The sequence below is a fragment of the Xenopus laevis genome, chromosome 5S, assembly GCF_017654675.1.
Source record: "Xenopus laevis strain J_2021 chromosome 5S, Xenopus_laevis_v10.1, whole genome shotgun sequence".
Lineage (NCBI taxonomy): Eukaryota > Metazoa > Chordata > Amphibia > Anura > Pipidae > Xenopus > Xenopus laevis.
Window position 1 is genome coordinate 90,504,788 of NC_054380.1, and position 16,961 is coordinate 90,521,748.

At 38.7% G+C, this 16,961-nt stretch overlaps 1 protein-coding gene across 1 annotated transcript; it reads left to right on the plus strand.

Moving 5' to 3' along the window:
- The first annotated feature begins 3,714 nt into the window (after nucleotides 1-3,714).
- pcyt1b.S (phosphate cytidylyltransferase 1B, choline S homeolog) lies at nucleotides 3,715-16,482 on the plus strand. The gene is made up of 9 exons (NM_001087070.1): nucleotides 3,715-3,817; nucleotides 6,263-6,404; nucleotides 7,695-7,794; nucleotides 8,969-9,085; nucleotides 9,917-10,068; nucleotides 12,141-12,219; nucleotides 13,250-13,392; nucleotides 13,686-13,874; nucleotides 15,488-16,482. The coding sequence occupies exons 2-9, from the start codon at nucleotides 6,288-6,290 to the stop codon at nucleotides 15,689-15,691; spliced, it is 1,101 nt and encodes a 366-aa protein (NP_001080539.1). The 5' UTR covers nucleotides 3,715-3,817; nucleotides 6,263-6,287; the 3' UTR covers nucleotides 15,692-16,482.
- The last annotated feature ends 479 nt before the right edge of the window (nucleotides 16,483-16,961 follow it).

The window sequence follows — 16,961 nt, forward strand, 5'->3', positions numbered from 1 at the left end:
CCCGCAGTATGCAAATTAGCCTGAGCGAGGACCTCTAACGAAGTTGTGCTAGGCATAACTGAACGCTACCACATCTTCACTTTGATTATCAAAGTATCGATAACGTAAATTTGCCAGCGTTCGGCACACTTCGCATTTTAGTAAACTGGTGTTGTCTGAGCGAAGTTTCACCTGGCGAGGTGTTGCAAAGCTGTCGCTGGTGAATTTTTTCCGCTTAGTAAATTTACCCCTAGTCTTTGTCAACTTCAAAAATATTACACAGTCCAGTGACAGTTTTTATGTATTAATTAACATGTGCTTGCACTTGTGTCTAGTTGTTGGATTCATTTCTCCTAGGCCTCACTGACCCAGATTTTAGTGTTTGCCGAATGGTACCTGGAGCTTAAATTCCCTGCTCTTTGTACATTGATGTTCATTCTACATTACATCATATTAATTATGGAAATTAATTACTTCTGATAGCAATGAGAATGACTTGAGAAGAAAGCAGTATTGATGCATCAGCACATACGAAATTGATTGAATTCATTTTTTAGTCTTGCTCTTTAAATAAACATATGCCATTTTTTTCTTGAACTCCTATTTTCCTCTTGACACACACACGTTTAGATTCTATAGAAGCAGCCATATGTTCCCTTAATATGTTCCCTTAAACAGCAGTGGATATTTCCGTGATAAAACAAGCAGAAGGTTTCCTTACAGAACCAGTCGATAGTTCCCTGCCAGATACAGCTGATGTGTCCCTAACAGCAGCAGTGAGTAATTCCCTGAATCCCTACTAAAGATAGATGTGGATTGCCTAAAAATAGAATTTGCTGGTTCACTGCTAGTCTTTTAGCTGTGCTTTAACTGTCATCAGCTGATGAATGTGAGCTAGATTCAGAGGAAGGTTGTATTCTGGCTGGACAAAGGGGTAAAAGGGTATTTGGGAAATTCACCCAAAAACAGATTTTGTGGGTCAGATTTTATCTGATCATGCCATGCAGCACGTGATTTTGTAGGATGCTACGAAATCTGACTCTCCTATAGCTAGAATGTAAAGTTGGATGGAGTATTTTGTTCATGTGTTTACATCCAACAGTCAATTTATTTCAACAAGGAAAAAAGTGTTTCCGACACCATCCATTTTTATCTTGTCGGATGAAGACGGAGCATGCTGCTTTCACATCCGACAGTTGTGTCAATGTTAACTTTTAGTTAACTTTTAGTATGGGATAGAGAGTGATATTCTTAGACAATTAGACAAATTGCAATTGGTTTTCATTATTTGTGGTTTTTTAGTTATTTCCCTTTTTATTCAACCGCTCTCTAATTTGCAATTTCAGCAATCTGGTTGCTAGGGTCCAAATAACCCTTGTAACCATGCATTAATGTGACCAAGAGACTGGAATATGAATAGGAGAGGGCCTAAATAGAAAGACAAGTAATAAAAAGTTGCAATAACAATAAAAGTGTAGCCTTACAGGGCATTTATTTTTAGATGGGGTCAGTGACCCCCATTGAAAACAGGAAAGAGGCAGAAGAAAAAGGCAAATAATTACAAAACTGTAAAAAATGTAGACAAATTGAAAAGTTGCTTACAACTGGTCTTACTATAACATACTTAAAGTTTATTTAAAGGTGAACCATCCCTTTAAGCCATTTCCCCAGGTTTCTTGGAGTGACTTAATGGGAGCTTGTGTGTATGTGCAGTGAGTGGTCAGCAGTTTTAAAAGACTGTTTGCACATGCAAAGTGATGTCAATTCTAACACTTACAAAAATAATTTACAGTGGTGTGCTGCTGGCACCAAACAGTCCTCCTATAACCAGATCACCAGGGTTGATAGGTCAGGAACCTGTTCAGCAGGTGGAGGCCAAAAAGGAAGAACCTTGTACTGTATGAATGAATCCTATCCTCTTTACATGAAATGCTCATTTCATCCAAGGGCCAGTAGGGAAAGTTATCCCACCCAAGGGCATACGTTACATGGAGCTAACAGGGTATATTCAGATTATTTGGGAAATAGCCAAATCACAACCTGGAGGGTTTTTTTTCCTTTTATGATTTCCCACCAACCTTGAGTTTACATATAAAATCCTGGCATGGAAGACGGGACTAAACACTGATGTTACAAATTGTAACAACTTCTCCACAGCTTACAGACAGCATGCAGGAATTACATAACCCACAATGCATTACACTGTGATGTTCTGTTCCCTATTGAAATCATGTGTGCAGGGAATTGTGGGGTTTGGAGGATGCAGGCTGAGGACAGCTGGCTGTTGATACAAAGTAACAGTAGTCAGCCAGCTCAGCAAAGTAGTCAGCAAGATCAGCAGGAGAGCAGGGGTTAAGCTTAGGGAACTCTTCCAAACCATTAAAAATCATGAAAAGTCTGCATATTTTTTAAATGATGTATATTGCAAAGTTGCTTGAAATTATGTTTACTTTTCAAAAACATCAAGTTATGTTTTTCTGGAGTTCCCCTTTAAATATAGGTAAATTGGTTGGCTACACTATACGCTTTTCACTTTTTGGAAAACACACAGGAGTCACTATACTTGAATTCAATTTGTTAGTGCAACAGTTTCTTTTTTTAGATGCTTACTTTATACTAACTAACCAATTAAGGCACGCCTCCAAACATTTTGGAAATAAAAAGAGGGACAAACATTTTGACTACGGCCATTTTTTGTGTGGCCACACCCCCTAATTACCATGTTCATTTTACAAAATTTGGCAGGTTATGAAAGTTTAAACATATATTGTAACAAAAGTATCTTATCTGCAGCTGTGGCTGTTCTGAGCTCTCTGCCTTAAGTCAATTATGTTAGAAACTTTGTTTCTTTTTCTGTCTGTTCAGTGCAGAGAAAATCAGGACTTTCCAGTCCAAATGAGGGAATGCCGGTTGAGCTGTCAAAAGGGACAGTTGGGAGGTATGATATGGTTACCTTCCCATTGTTTGCTGCTGGTGGGGGGGGAAGAGGGAGGGGATGATGTCACTCCAATTTGCAGTACAGCAGTAAAGAGTGATTGAAGTTTATCAGAGCACAAGTCACATTACTTGGGGCAGCTGGGAATTTGACAAAATGTCTAGCCCCATGTCATATTTCAAAATTGAATATAAAAAAATCTGTTTGCTCTTTTGAAAAATGGATTTCAGTGCAGAATTCTGCTGGAGCAGCACTATTAACTGGTTAATTTTGAAAAAAAAAATTCCCATGACAGTATCCCTTTAAGGAATGAAAACCTAGAGGAGTCATTTGTAGGATAGTCACAGTAGGAGGCTGGACTCTGCACTAGTTACATATTATAAACTACAGATTATGGGGAAAGTACACTCTCAATTCTACTGGTAACACAAACTTGCGCTTTAGGCCACTATACAGAAAGTACTAGTTGTCTTCTTTTTATTTAATAATCTGATTACATTCCTGTTGCCCTATGCGCTTCCTCATTTGCGTCCTGACGTCACAGATTCGCGAAACGTTTCGAAAGGTTGCCGGAAAAAGCCGAACAGGGAGCCGCAAAAACCAAAAGGCCATTTGCAGAAGAATCGGAGACGGCGGAATTCAGTATGAAAAGCGGGTCTGTGACAGTTGTGGAGAATACATTCCCTGCAAATCTACACTAGTAGTGTTAGTGTACCTACACCGCGCTACTTCCGCTCTCGTCACTTCCCAGGCGGTTACGTGCTGCGTCACTGCGCTTATAGCCTCACTAGCCGTGACGTGACGAAAGTCTGGGAGTGCTGGCCTGCTGGAGCAGAGGAGCTGCAGGTTTAAAGAGCGATCCGGAACTGCGGGCTGTGTTATGACAAGCGGGGCTGTCGGCCGGTATGTGGCAGGTTTTATTGTCATTCATATGGATTATATAGAGGAATGATTAGTGATCGCGGCGCATATTATTACAGTAGGGCTTAATCGCGTTGTATTGGTCTTTGGACATTGTCACGGTCAGTGTGTGTGTCTTTACTAAAGTGTCAGCAAAGTGTCCATTGAGAAGTCACCGGACGTGCAGACTGGCTATTGATTTCACGTCAGTACGGATAGTCGCTTGGTCATCGAGTGGCCTGAGGAGTGACGTGGTACTAAGGTCACTGGACACACCCGCAAAGTGCCTTTAAGTTGTGGGATAGGATTCTGAAGCGACCAAATCTGTCTGTGTATGGTCTAATCACCTCCAATTCACTCTTCCATTTACTTCTGTGATTGATTAGCTTTTATAGGCTGGAAGCCTCTTTTCTCTTCTGTCAGATTCTGCCATTATTTGCTAGAGTCTCTTCCATGGTCCTTCCTGCACCTCATTTCTTTATTCCCTGTAACCCTAACCAGGAGCCACCCACTTTGTATTGGAACTGGGTTGGTTTCACCATTGTGGCACCATTGTAAATCTTTCTCATGTTCCTACACAACTTTGTGTTGTGTACCTAAGGCTGCTCTATTCATAGTAACTTGCAGATGTAGCTTATTCTCAGTCTGATTATTTTGAATAGAGAAAAAGGAAATCAAGTGAGAAGATACAGCCCTCCCGTGAGCTATAATAGCACAATAATATAGTGAATAAAGTACCCCCTCTTGTAAAATATAAGGATATTATAAGTTACCGAGGAGTTTCATGACCATATAAAAACACGAGGCCGAAGGCCGAGTTTTTTTATACAGGTCATGGAACTCCGAGGTAACTTCTAATATCCTCATATTTTGCAACTGGGGGTACTTTATTTATTATAATACACAAATTTCAATGAGTCATGTGACAGAAATGACATCACTACTCACCGTTTATAACTGATGACATCAGAACTCACCGTTTATAAGGATATAATTTACAGGATATTCATGGCTTCAGTGTATTATACTATGATATAACCCACAAATACAGGACAGGCTTTTTTTTTTTTTTTAACCTGTATTTTGTTTATTTAATGGTAGCCTTTAAAACAAAAAGAAAATCAGTTGGCATCTATAGGGGAAGTGTTTGTGCTGTTCTGGCATTTTTTTAGTCTCTCCTGATATTCATTCCAGCTGTCATTTGTCCCCAGACATTCAGATAAATTCTCTGTATGAACTTTGTCCTGTTGAGAACACATTGCCTATTAATCTAAGGTCACATTATCTGTAATAAGGACATTGGTATCCACCCACACCACATACCATTGACGTGACAGATGGATTTCATGCCCTTTTCAGCCTGCTATAATTAAGATGATAGTCCTTTGCTTGCACCATCTAGTTAAGCAAAGTAACTTTTGCCAAGTATGAGACATATACCCAGTGTACCCTATGTATGTTACTTTAGAGCTAAATCAGCTACCAATCATTATTTATTTAATTACCCTATTTTAAGTTTCATTATAAAGGGGTTGTTCACCTTTGAGATAACTTTTTTATTTTGATGTAGAGAGTGATATTCTGAGACAATTCTTTTTCATTTTATATTATTTGTGTTTTTTTGAGTTATTTAGCTTTTTATTCAGCAGCTCTTCAATTGGCATCTTAAGCAGTCTGGTAACTAGGGCCCAAATTACCCTAGCAACCATGCATTGATTTGAATAAGAGTCTGGAATATGAAAAGGAGAGAGTCTAAATAGAAGGATCAGTAATACAAAGTAGCAATAACAGTACATGTGTAACCTTACAGAGCATTTGTTTTTAGAAGGGAGTCAGCAACCCCCATTTGAAAGCTGCAAAGAGTCAGAAGAAAAAGGCAAATAACTATAAAACTATAAAAAATAAAGAATGAAAACCTGCTTAGAATTGGCCGTTCTATAACATAATAAAATTTACCTTAAAGGTGAGCCACCCCTTTAAAATGAAACTTAAAAAAGGGTAATTAAATAAATAATGATTGGTAGCTGATTTAGCTCTAAAGTAACATACATAGGGTACACAGGGTATATGTCTCATACTGGCAAAAGTTACTTTGCTTAACTAGACGGTGCAAGCTAAGGACTATCATCTTAATTATAGCAGGATGATTGCTAGTGCAATTTTTATAACTAGCAGTCATATGGGGAAACTAAAAATGAGTATAAAATGATGGCATTAAGCCATAACCTGGTCCTTTAATTCAATAATATGACAGTCCTTTTCAGGGCTCACTTAACTTGATAACGTCTGTAATAGAACTTCATTATCAGAAACTTTATTAATACTAGAATTAGTAGTTTAACATCTTAGAACATTTGTTTCCTCTCTTTTTGAACGTGTGTGTATATATGTATGTATATGTATATAATTATTCGTGATGATATTTGTAACAAAATCTATTTCTTGTAGCCTCTATCAGCATAACGTTGCACTAATGGAAGCCCAAAGCATTACCAAGTCAGTTTCTCGGAAGAGAAGAAAAGATGATATGGGACCTAATGGGACAACAGATGAAGACCCTGTTCCAATAAAGGTTCCCCGCCACACAATGGTTAGTAGGTATTAAGGATTATGATGAATTAGTGTGGAAATAATTGCCACTCTTTACTACCTGAACCTGACTGATCAGATTCCAGAAAGGGTGGAACTGGTCTAAAGTTGAGAACCTAATCCGCACACTGCCCTGGCTATTCTTTAAAACCCATTGGGTTATTCCTATAGGTTATTCCAAGTAAATGGACATTTTTGGGGGGTTTTCTTAGCTGTATTCCTTCTCCTTTGTGTATAAATGAAGACATCATAACTGCATTTTTAAGGAATTCAGTCCCAACACTAGCTAAAGCATTGTGGTCTGTTGTATTGTTATTTATGTGTTTCTCCGTGTTCATATTCTATTAAGCAATGCCTAAGATACTGTACATATCTTATCAGTGGCTCATTTTTATGGGTACTGTCATCTGTCCAATTTGCTGACATTTTTTTTTTTTTTTTTAGAATTTACAATATTCAGCATTATATGTTCTAAAAAGTCGAGGTGTGACTCAATAATGGCTTTTGTTAGTGACTTTAAAAGCCAGGCTGCTTCCCACTTTTCCCACCAGAAGGTTCCAGTGATTGGTTACCAGGCAGTAACCAATCAGTGATTTGAGGGGGGAGCATAACTGTTGCTTTTGAATCTGAGCTGAATGCTGAGGATCAATTGCAAACTCACTGAACACTTATGTCACGTGTGGGTCCCCCCTTAAAGTCACTGACTAACTCAGAGTGTTTTCTGGCTATTATGTTTCACATCCAGTCACTCCAGCCTTTATACATTACATTTTTGCCTAACTAACTATATTAGAAACATTTATTTTGCACAGCCTATCTATTTACCCAGTTTTTATATTTAAACTGAACTGTTCCTTTAATGCATACATCTACAACTCAAGGCTTATAGGGCAATAGCATGTAGTATGTCTGCCTGTAGTAAATTGTATACTTATTTAAACTGAAATTAAACCTTGTATGGAAAGTCTCTAAAATTTGGTCGCAGAATGTCTTAGATGTCATTGTATAGATTGTCCACATGGTGGCATCACTTTATCACATCATTCTCTCCCTCCCCCCCCATATAAACAAACTAAGGTAATTTAATATATTTACTGGATTAGTATTCACATTGCACAAGAACAAACACTTGGGTTTGATGCAGGCATTGGCCAAGGAATTGCTCAATGCTTTCCATCACTGTCATGCTTTCAGAGGTCATTGGTACATAATACAGTATCTTATGAACTGCTGGTGAACATTCATAGGGTTTTCTTCTCAATGTTGCCATGCTTTTGTTTTTACTCTACAGGGAGTGAGAGAGCCTGCACCATTTTCTGATGAGCTGAAGGTAGACCGCAGTAAGCCCTACAGAAGAGTGTCAATGGAGGAGGCAAAAATAGGAACCCCATGTAAGCCAAACACTGCACTTCAGTTTACAGCAAAAACATTCAGCCAATGAAAATAAATGTATGGCTTAAAATATGTTTGTGAATCGCATGCTAGTTGGGATTTGGGAGTGGAGATGGTGTCCCTTGTAGTGTTGCAATGTTATTAACTGTATACGCTTGACAAAAGTTAGTAACATCCATTGATGCAACCCTCTAGGTAATTACCCTATTTAAAGGAACAGTAACACCAATAAATGAAAGGCTTTTAAAATAATGAAAATATAACGTTTTCTTTTCCTGCACTTGTAAAACTTATAAACTGTAGTTTATAAAACAATTTGCTGTGTAGCAATGGAGTAGCCATTCATGAGCAGGTTACATAGCAGATAACAGATGCACTCTGCAGAATACCATTGTATTCTATTACAGAGCTTATCTGCTATGTAACCTGTGCCTCAGACTGAATGGCTGCCCCCATGGCAATATAATGTGATAGTAGTCTTTCTGTAGCAAACGCATTACTTTTACCAGTGCAGGGCAGAAGTACTATTTTTTGAATATATAATATTTGAATTACTTTAAAACATTCTTGCCCGAAGAGTTGTTGTGGAGATTGAGGAAGAAATAGTACTACTGCGCAACAGGGAAGACTAGTTTGGGTAAAAACTGGACAGGCAAGACCTTTTAAAACCAACAAAATAAATATGAATAAATAAAGGTTACGCAAAGATCAAGCACAGCGTTCAGGAGCAAGGTCTGGAAACAGGTAAAATTCTCAAGGAGGATCCAGCAGTTTACTGTTTAAGACAGGTGATAAGGCAGTGAGCATTGGTATCAAAAGAGAGATTTTTGTAAATGACATCATGCCATATCTATGGGATAAAACAATCCAATGCATTGTGATGAGTTAATCTTAGGGTTTGTTGCCATTTTATCCAATGTATGCAGTTATATTAAATGTTTTAAACAGACCCATCCAATTTTTATAGTTCCCTTAGAAAAATGTACATCTGACAGGATAGAGCAACCAAAGGGGCAGGATTATTTAGTGTTCACGAGGTCTTAACCTTACTATTACAATTCAAAATTTTGATTTTTTTTTTTTTTATTAAATTTGTTGTGTTATATCAAATGCAAAGTACCTCGCAAACAGTTATTGTATATTAACAAATATTTTTTTTTTTCGCTTTTGCAGTGGAACGACCTGTGAGAGTTTATGCTGACGGAATATTTGATCTGTTCCACTCTGGCCATGCACGAGCTTTAATGCAAGCAAAGACTCTCTTTCCAAACACACACTTGATTGTTGGAGGTGAGCTGAATCTGTAGCAATGGAGATTTGTTTATATATATAGCCATTTCCTATATACCAAGCTTGTGGAGAATGCCACATAATTTGACTATGGCCATGTTTCCACTCATAAATGCTCAAAGGCAAAACATGTAAATGTTTTCTTTTACAGTCTGGTCAAGAAGCTAGCTGAAAGCTTGAATTGGGATCACTGGTCCTTTAAAGGGGTTGTTTACCTTTGAGTTAACTTTTAGTATGATGAGTGTGATATTCTGAGACAATTTGCAATTGGTTTTAATTTTTTTATTTGCAGTTTTTGAATTATTGAGCTTTTTGTTCAGCAGGTCTACAATTTGAAATATTGGCGATCTGGTTGCTAGGGTCCAAATTACCTTAGCAGCAATGCACGTATTTGAATAAGAGACTAGAATTTGAACAGGGGATGGCCTCAATAGAAAGAGTAATAAAAAAGTAGCAAAAATAATACATTTGTAGCCTTACAATCCGTGACTCCCATTTAAAAGCTGGAACGAGTTTTTCTTTATACAATTCTAAGCAACTTTTCAATTGGTCTTTGGTTATTTAACATACCAAAAGTTAACTTAGATGTGAACCACCCCTTTAACCACACTACACTTGCACCTGCAACTCCAGTGTAAATATCATTTGTATTTAATCTTTTTCTATTGAAAACTGTCTACACCTTATTACAGTCCTTTTTAACTGTTATGAAAAAATGAGACCCTTCATTGACTTTTAATTTAAATACAAGCATTCAGTATAATTTAGTCTTTTTGTAACTGCCAAATGCTGAGTTGTGTGTGAGTTAGCCTTTATAGCGTGTGTCTTTAGTCTGCAGTGATGAACTTACACACAACTTGAAAGGCTTCACTGTGATGAATGAGGCAGAAAGATATGATGCAGTCCAACACTGCCGCTATGTGGATGAGGTGGTAAGGAATGCACCATGGACACTTACCCCTGAATTCCTGGTGAAACACAGGGTAAGTTATGTTAAGATTTGAGGCTTGCAGACTGGCAGTTTGTCAGTATTAGGTTTAAAGGCAAACTAACCCCTCCCCTACCATAAGCCCCCCTTAACTTGCAGACATTGCCCCACTCTCCCTCCCTGCCAGGCCCGGACTGACAATGTAAATGCCCGAGGGGCCGCATTATATTTTGTTTAATTGGGCCGCTCCTGAGTGATAACTCACCTTTCACTGCATCCGGTGGGCTCTAGGACCCAGCTCCTCTGTACTAGCTCCCACTATGACTCCGTCCCTCCCACTCCTCTCTGCTGCCGTGCACGAGTGTAAGCTGGATGCACAGGGCCTCTCAGTCCCCTCTCTGTTCCGCCCGCATCAGCTCAGTAAGTATAGACAGGCTGCAGCACACACACTATTGTAGAGCAGCAGCCAGCAGATCCACGTCTGCCCAGTAGTTACTGAGGCTGTGGACAGGTGTGGATAATATTGTTTCTGCTGACTGCTGGCCTGCCTGTGCTGAGCCTGAAGCCGTGAATGTAATGCTCCCTGCCACAGTAAAATGCAATTATCCATTTTTTTGTTTTGCAATGTGCAAACAAAACAATTGAAAAAAAAATAGGATTAAAAGGAGGAGAGGCTGATTTAATAAAAAATAAAGGGGCAAAATTTATAGGAGTGAACATGGGGAAGCAGAATAAAGGAGAGAATGAAAGGAGAGAAAGCTAGAATAAAAAAAAGCTAAATGGTGAAGGGTTATGAGTGAGAATTTGAAAAAAAAAATAAAGCAGAAAGGATCCATCCTCTTTTCTTTCTGTATTTCTTGTGACAGTGGGCTGTCATAGTATGAAATAGTTGGTGGCCACTATGTTCCATGAAATGTTGGGGGCTAATGGAACAAGGAAGAGAGAGATACATTACAAAGGCAGGGTTACAGCAACAGTTAGCAGGAGAGAAGCAGAGACATGCACTGGAGTCCCTGTGGTATGTCAGTTGGCAACTCTAGAACTGCTGCAGGCTGAGTTATACAGGGAACTCTGAGTATCACTCATGTATTATAAGGATAATGTACCCCCTTACTGTAAATGATCAGGATATTAGAAGTCACTGAGTGGTTGTTCTGTGACCATATAAAGGCACAAGGCTGCAGGCTGAGTTATACAGGGAACTCTGAGTATCACTCATGTATTATAAGGATAATGTACCCCCTTACAGTAAATGATCAGGATATTAGAAGTCACTGAGGGGTTGTTCTGTGACCATATAAAGGCACAAGACAGCAGACTGAGTTATACAGGGAACTCTGAGTATCACTCATGTATTATAAGGGATAATGTACCCCCTACTGTAAATGATAAGCAAACATAAATTTAAATGCCCATTGGTATGTATCTTATAGGATGCATTATTAGTTCTCCTTTAGTGCAAGCCCAGAAACTAAAATGTACTCCTTTTGTTTTTGTTTGACTTATAATATAAAAATATATATATGTATATATCTATCTATAAAATATGCTATGTGTAAATAAAAGACCAGCATGCATTTTGTTTGTGGGCTGCTTTGATTTTTTTTTGCCAGGGCTGCTTTTAACTTACAGTCCGGCCCTGCTCCCTGCGATGTACATTTGTGAAGAAAAATAAAAAAAAACCCTTTAAAAAATTCTCCCCCTTAAATGGAGAGAAGCGCAGCGGAGCTCCCAGCCACCATCTTGCAGATTTATTGTGTAGTCTTCTCAACGGCAATTTGCAAATGCGCAGTTGAAGCCGATTCCTTGTCTTTGCCCAACTGCGCATGCGCGGCAGGCTTCCTGACGGCGAAGAGACCCCAAGACTACACAAAGATCCACAAGATGGCGTCCAGGAGCTCCGCCACGCTTCTCTGCATTTAAGGGTATGAATTTTTAAAAGGGTTTTTTTTTTGTTTGTTTTTTTTTTTAAACTAAAGCACATCGTGGAGAGGGGAGACCGCACACCCTGAAAGCAGTTTATTTATATATTATTTCTATATCTGACTTTAGTAAGCAGGATATTGTTATATTTTGTCACATATTGACAGCTTTTGCAATTTAAATAACACTTTCCTTTCTCTCCAGATTGATTTTGTAGCACATGATGATATCCCATACTCTTCTGCGGGAAGCGATGATGTTTATAAGCACATAAAAGATGCAGGTGAGCATGAATTCTTACAACTTTTGTTCTATATAGTCAGTGTTGTAGGAAGTTCAAAACAAAGCCTTTTAGAGCATTTTTTATTTTAATTTCTTGTGCTTCTTCTGCTTTTCTACTATAACTGTCAAGGATATAGGAACTAGTTTTTATGTCCTTGTTGATCATCTGAGAGAAATAAATGTATTATACACTTATGTATTCTCTGATCTGGCACAATTTATCTTTGTCCTGGTAACTATTCTGCATTCTATCCTACTTTAAAATACTTGTTATGCTTGATAAGGAAATACAAGTATGAAATATTAATCCTTATTTTGGGTGCACTTATAACCCTTGAGGTAAACTACTTTTTGTTTTGGCACGGGCGCTATAAATATCAGTTCAGTGTCCGTTCTCGTATAAATTGTAGTTCATTGTACTCTGTATGTACCACAAATCCATTTCTGACTACTCTGCATGGCCATGTGTGCATGAACCCTAAGGCTAGGGGATTTGGACTTACAATTGCAGATTCTCTACAGGCACAGAATCCACAGCCTTGCTGCTCCCCTTGTCTTTTGAACTGCGGGCGGATTTCTGTGCGAAATGCAAAAAGTTGTGTTTTGGTGCCAAAATCGACGGCATCTGTATGCACCCAAGCGGATACAATGCTTCCAGGTGCAGGCAGAGCAGGAGCAGAGAGGCAGTGGGGAGACAGATTCTCAGTCTGCAGAGAAACATAGTTAACTGGCCCTAGCCTAAAACTATCCAGTTAACCATTTAGTCTCTTGCGTGTTTGAAATAAAATCATTGGTCAGCCATTACAAACAAACCAGGCAATTTGATGACCTGCGTGTTTTTGGACCCTTATATATTATTTGCGGTTAACTAGGACTATGAATGTGAGAAACAAAGTCAAGATGGGGTGGATCCGCTTTTTTCCGTTTTAAGTTTATTAAACTGTACAGTTGCTTAAAATGTATGGAAGTACATACAAATGCAATTTTTGGTTGCAAAATAAATGTCTATATTTGTTTTCTCACCACTCCAGGGATGTTTGCTCCCACACAGCGGACAGAAGGAATCTCCACCTCTGACATTATCACAAGAATTGTGAGGGATTATGATGTTTACGTACGTCGCAATTTACAGCGTGGATATACTGCCAAAGAGCTTAATGTCAGCTTTATAAATGTGAGTTCCCAGTCTATATCGATGTTTTATCCATGTATATCTTGTAGCACTAACTACCTACAACCGGGATTCCTTTTTTTTTTTTTTTTTTTAAACTTTTTTTCTTTTCCAAAATGGACCTAGATTAAACATGGGAGAAACGTTTGTGACACATGAATTTGTATAGAAAAAATTCCCTACCTTCTTTTATGTACTATTACAGGATAAAATCTTATTGTACCTTATTACATTGGATCATTGTGACCCCTTTCCCCATTAACACCCATTAACCTGCCCTGTTGTGTTGGTTTTAGGAGAAACGCTTTAATCTGCAAGAACGCGTGGATAAAGTGAAGAAGAAGGTTAAAGATGTGGAGGAGAAGTCCAAAGAATTTGTGCAGAAGGTGGAAGAGAAGAGTATTGATATGATTCAAAAGTGGGAGGAAAAATCACGAGAGTTCATTGGAAACTTTTTAGAGATGTTTGGGCCAGAGGGAGCTTTGGTAAGGATATTGCCTTATGTATTTTAAGTCACAGAGAATGTTCTATTAAAGATTCTTACAATGACTCGCATAAGTATCACAAGCACAAGAGAAAATGAGCTTTGCTTATAAACCATCTAAAGGTTCCCTTTCTGCATCAAAGATAATCTTTAAAGGAGAACTAAAGCTTAAATAAAGAAGTAGGCCATAAATGTTGTACAGTACATTATGAGTTGGGCTTCTATACCAGCCCAGGGACACCACAGTCCTTTAACAGTAAAGATCTTTGTCTCCAAAATGCCCCAGTAGCTCCCCATCTTTTTTTATGCTAATTCACTGCTTATGCTGCTGTCACTTACTGAGCTTAGGGTCCACACACTGTATATTATATAGATGTCACTGTATACGGCTGACAAGTAATTCAGATTATTGGTAGACAGCAGCTCAGAAATCCTTACAATTATCATCAGAATTATTAATCAGCCCTGCAGCATCATCTTATATGACAGGCAAACTTAATATTCTGCCTGATAATTTGGTACAACCCCTGAGTTTAGCATCTCACCGGCTGCCCAGAGCCCACTGAGCATGTGCATGTCACAGACACTCCTAACAAGATCCAAGATGGGATATTCTTGTGGCAATTTTAAATCATTACTACTCTAGAGAGGCTGGATCAATAAGTTCAGTTTATAAAATACGCCATTTCTAACTGTTCATTTTTAGGGTCTAGTTTTCTTTCAAAATGTTGCTTAATACAGATGACTACATTTTCTATGTATATTTTTATTTGTTTAGCCTTGAGGGCAAAGCACTGTACAGTGAAACCGATATAACGGTTGTGGCAGCTTGATGACTAGGGATGCAGGCAGGAAACATGGCTTGTGTGATTCTTAAGTTTTTGCTTTCTATATTGGTGCCCAGCATGTGTTTCTGGGAATTATTCACTTTTCACTTTTTTTCAAATTTCTTCCTAAAACTGTGTACATATCTGCAGTTTCTACATTCTGTGATTCTTTATTTTACAAATTCAAGTTTATAAACATAGTATATCCCAAGGCAGTGTATGGAGAAGGATGTTAAACATTTTCATATGCAATTTCTAGACAAGACTTTTGCACATCCGTAGTAAAAGTTATATTTAGTATACTTTATATACAGCGTTAACAACCCCCCTTGCCAGTATAAGGGCATTTCTGCAACATATGAAAGGCTTTTCACAGGGTTAAACACAGAACAAAAATGGATGCTTCTTTATAAATACACATGTATATTCCCATTCCCCTTGTAAGCAAGGAACGTCGTCACATAAGTGTTGTTGTTGAGGTGGGTAAGAAAAAGACGTGCTTTTAAGCTGGGACAGCTGAAATATTTGTCACCTATAAGGAGGCCAATAATGCAAGCAAAAAAAGCCATCAGACAAGCTGAAATCATATGGAAAAGGTATTGCTTCATGGAGTAAAATGAATCCCAAATTATTTTTTAAATATGTAAATAGTAAAAAAAATTACTTTGCCAAATCAACCCCGAAACAGGTAGATGAAGTACTAAAGTGTTAAGTAATTTAAACAGTTGAATAGGGATGGAAGAAGACATCTTGGTGTATTATTTTGACACACTGCTTGTCTTTACAGAAGCACATGCTGAAGGAAGGCAAAGGGAGAATGCTTCAGGCGATCAGTCCAAAGCAAAGCCCCAGCAGTAGCCCCACTCGTGAGCGCTCTCCCTCCCCGTCGTTTCGCTGGCCATTTTCCAAGATCTCTCCTCCTGCATCTCCCGGAAGGCACTCTCGGCCCACTGCTGCCACTTATGACATCAGTGAAGATGAAGAGGATTAAAAAACCTCCCAATTCTCTTTCAAAACCAAATCCTTCCCATCAGCTGCTAATGCACAAACTCCAGAGAAGCAGTCACTCCGTGAGGGAACGAGCACCCTGTGTGGGCCACTAAGATTTCCAGTGCTGAGCTGGATAGTCTGCAGAAAGCCGAAGTTTGCGGGAGTGGTTAAACTGCGTCACATTAGCTTTTTTCCTCCCTTTATTTTTTATGTTTTTTAATGAAACATAGGCCCTTTTTAATGAACTATTTATCTAAGATATTGGTATCTTAACTTTTCATTGATTTTTGTTTTCTGGAGGTTTTCTCACCATGGATCCGTAATAATCTCCTGTAACATGAGTCCTTTTTCATTGTTGCCTAACATCCCTGTACATTGTTTCTGCTGTGAACTCCCACATTCCAGGAAGGTTCAAACTCCTGATGTTGTAAGGGCAGATTTTGCAAAACCCACTCACAATACAGTTACACACTAGAATGGGAGTAGTGACCAGTGGGAGCTGTTCTCGGATTGTAAGCAGTCAATGAGAGACAGCGATTTCTGATTGAAAGTGCCTGGTCTCATAATTTTGGAGCAAATCCTGCATGCTTACCTTTTGGGCTGTCTGGGAACTGACCTGATTAATCAACAAAGGTTAAATGACCGTTTTCCTAGCTAATGGGCTATGTTTACAAATCGCTTCTCATACTGGAATATCAGATATTTACTGTTGACTCTTGTCGTGGACATTACAGAGTACACTACCACTGAAATATTTTTGTTGTTTAAATGTATTAAATATGTCTGCCTCCATCCCAGTTTCATGGTTTGTATTGTAACAGAAACAAAAATTGCACACAATCCATTCCCAATCTTTGAGGCCGGCTACTCCTGGGGGGCCTGGAGCAGCACCTGGCGGGGGAGGGGGGACGGGCTCCTATGTGAAAACCAGCCTTAGGGTAAGTTAGGGTTAAGATGGGCAGTGGACACTTATTTGGAGTTCTGGATATTCTTGAAACTATGCTGAATCTAATGACCATTGTTTTCATATGTCTTTTACCTTACAGGAGAATTCAACCCTTTAAGAAATAAACCCATACCCCCCACCCACGTTGTCCCCCCCCCCCCAGCCTAACTGCCTGGGACGCAACCATCTTCTGGGTTTGTGATATGATATTTATCATGTATCCATATTGCACCACGTGTTCTGCTCTAAAATGGATTATGCCTTACAAAAAAAATATCAGTTTCCTTGAGCAGGCTGGGAAACATAATGATCTCTTGGCCAGCCG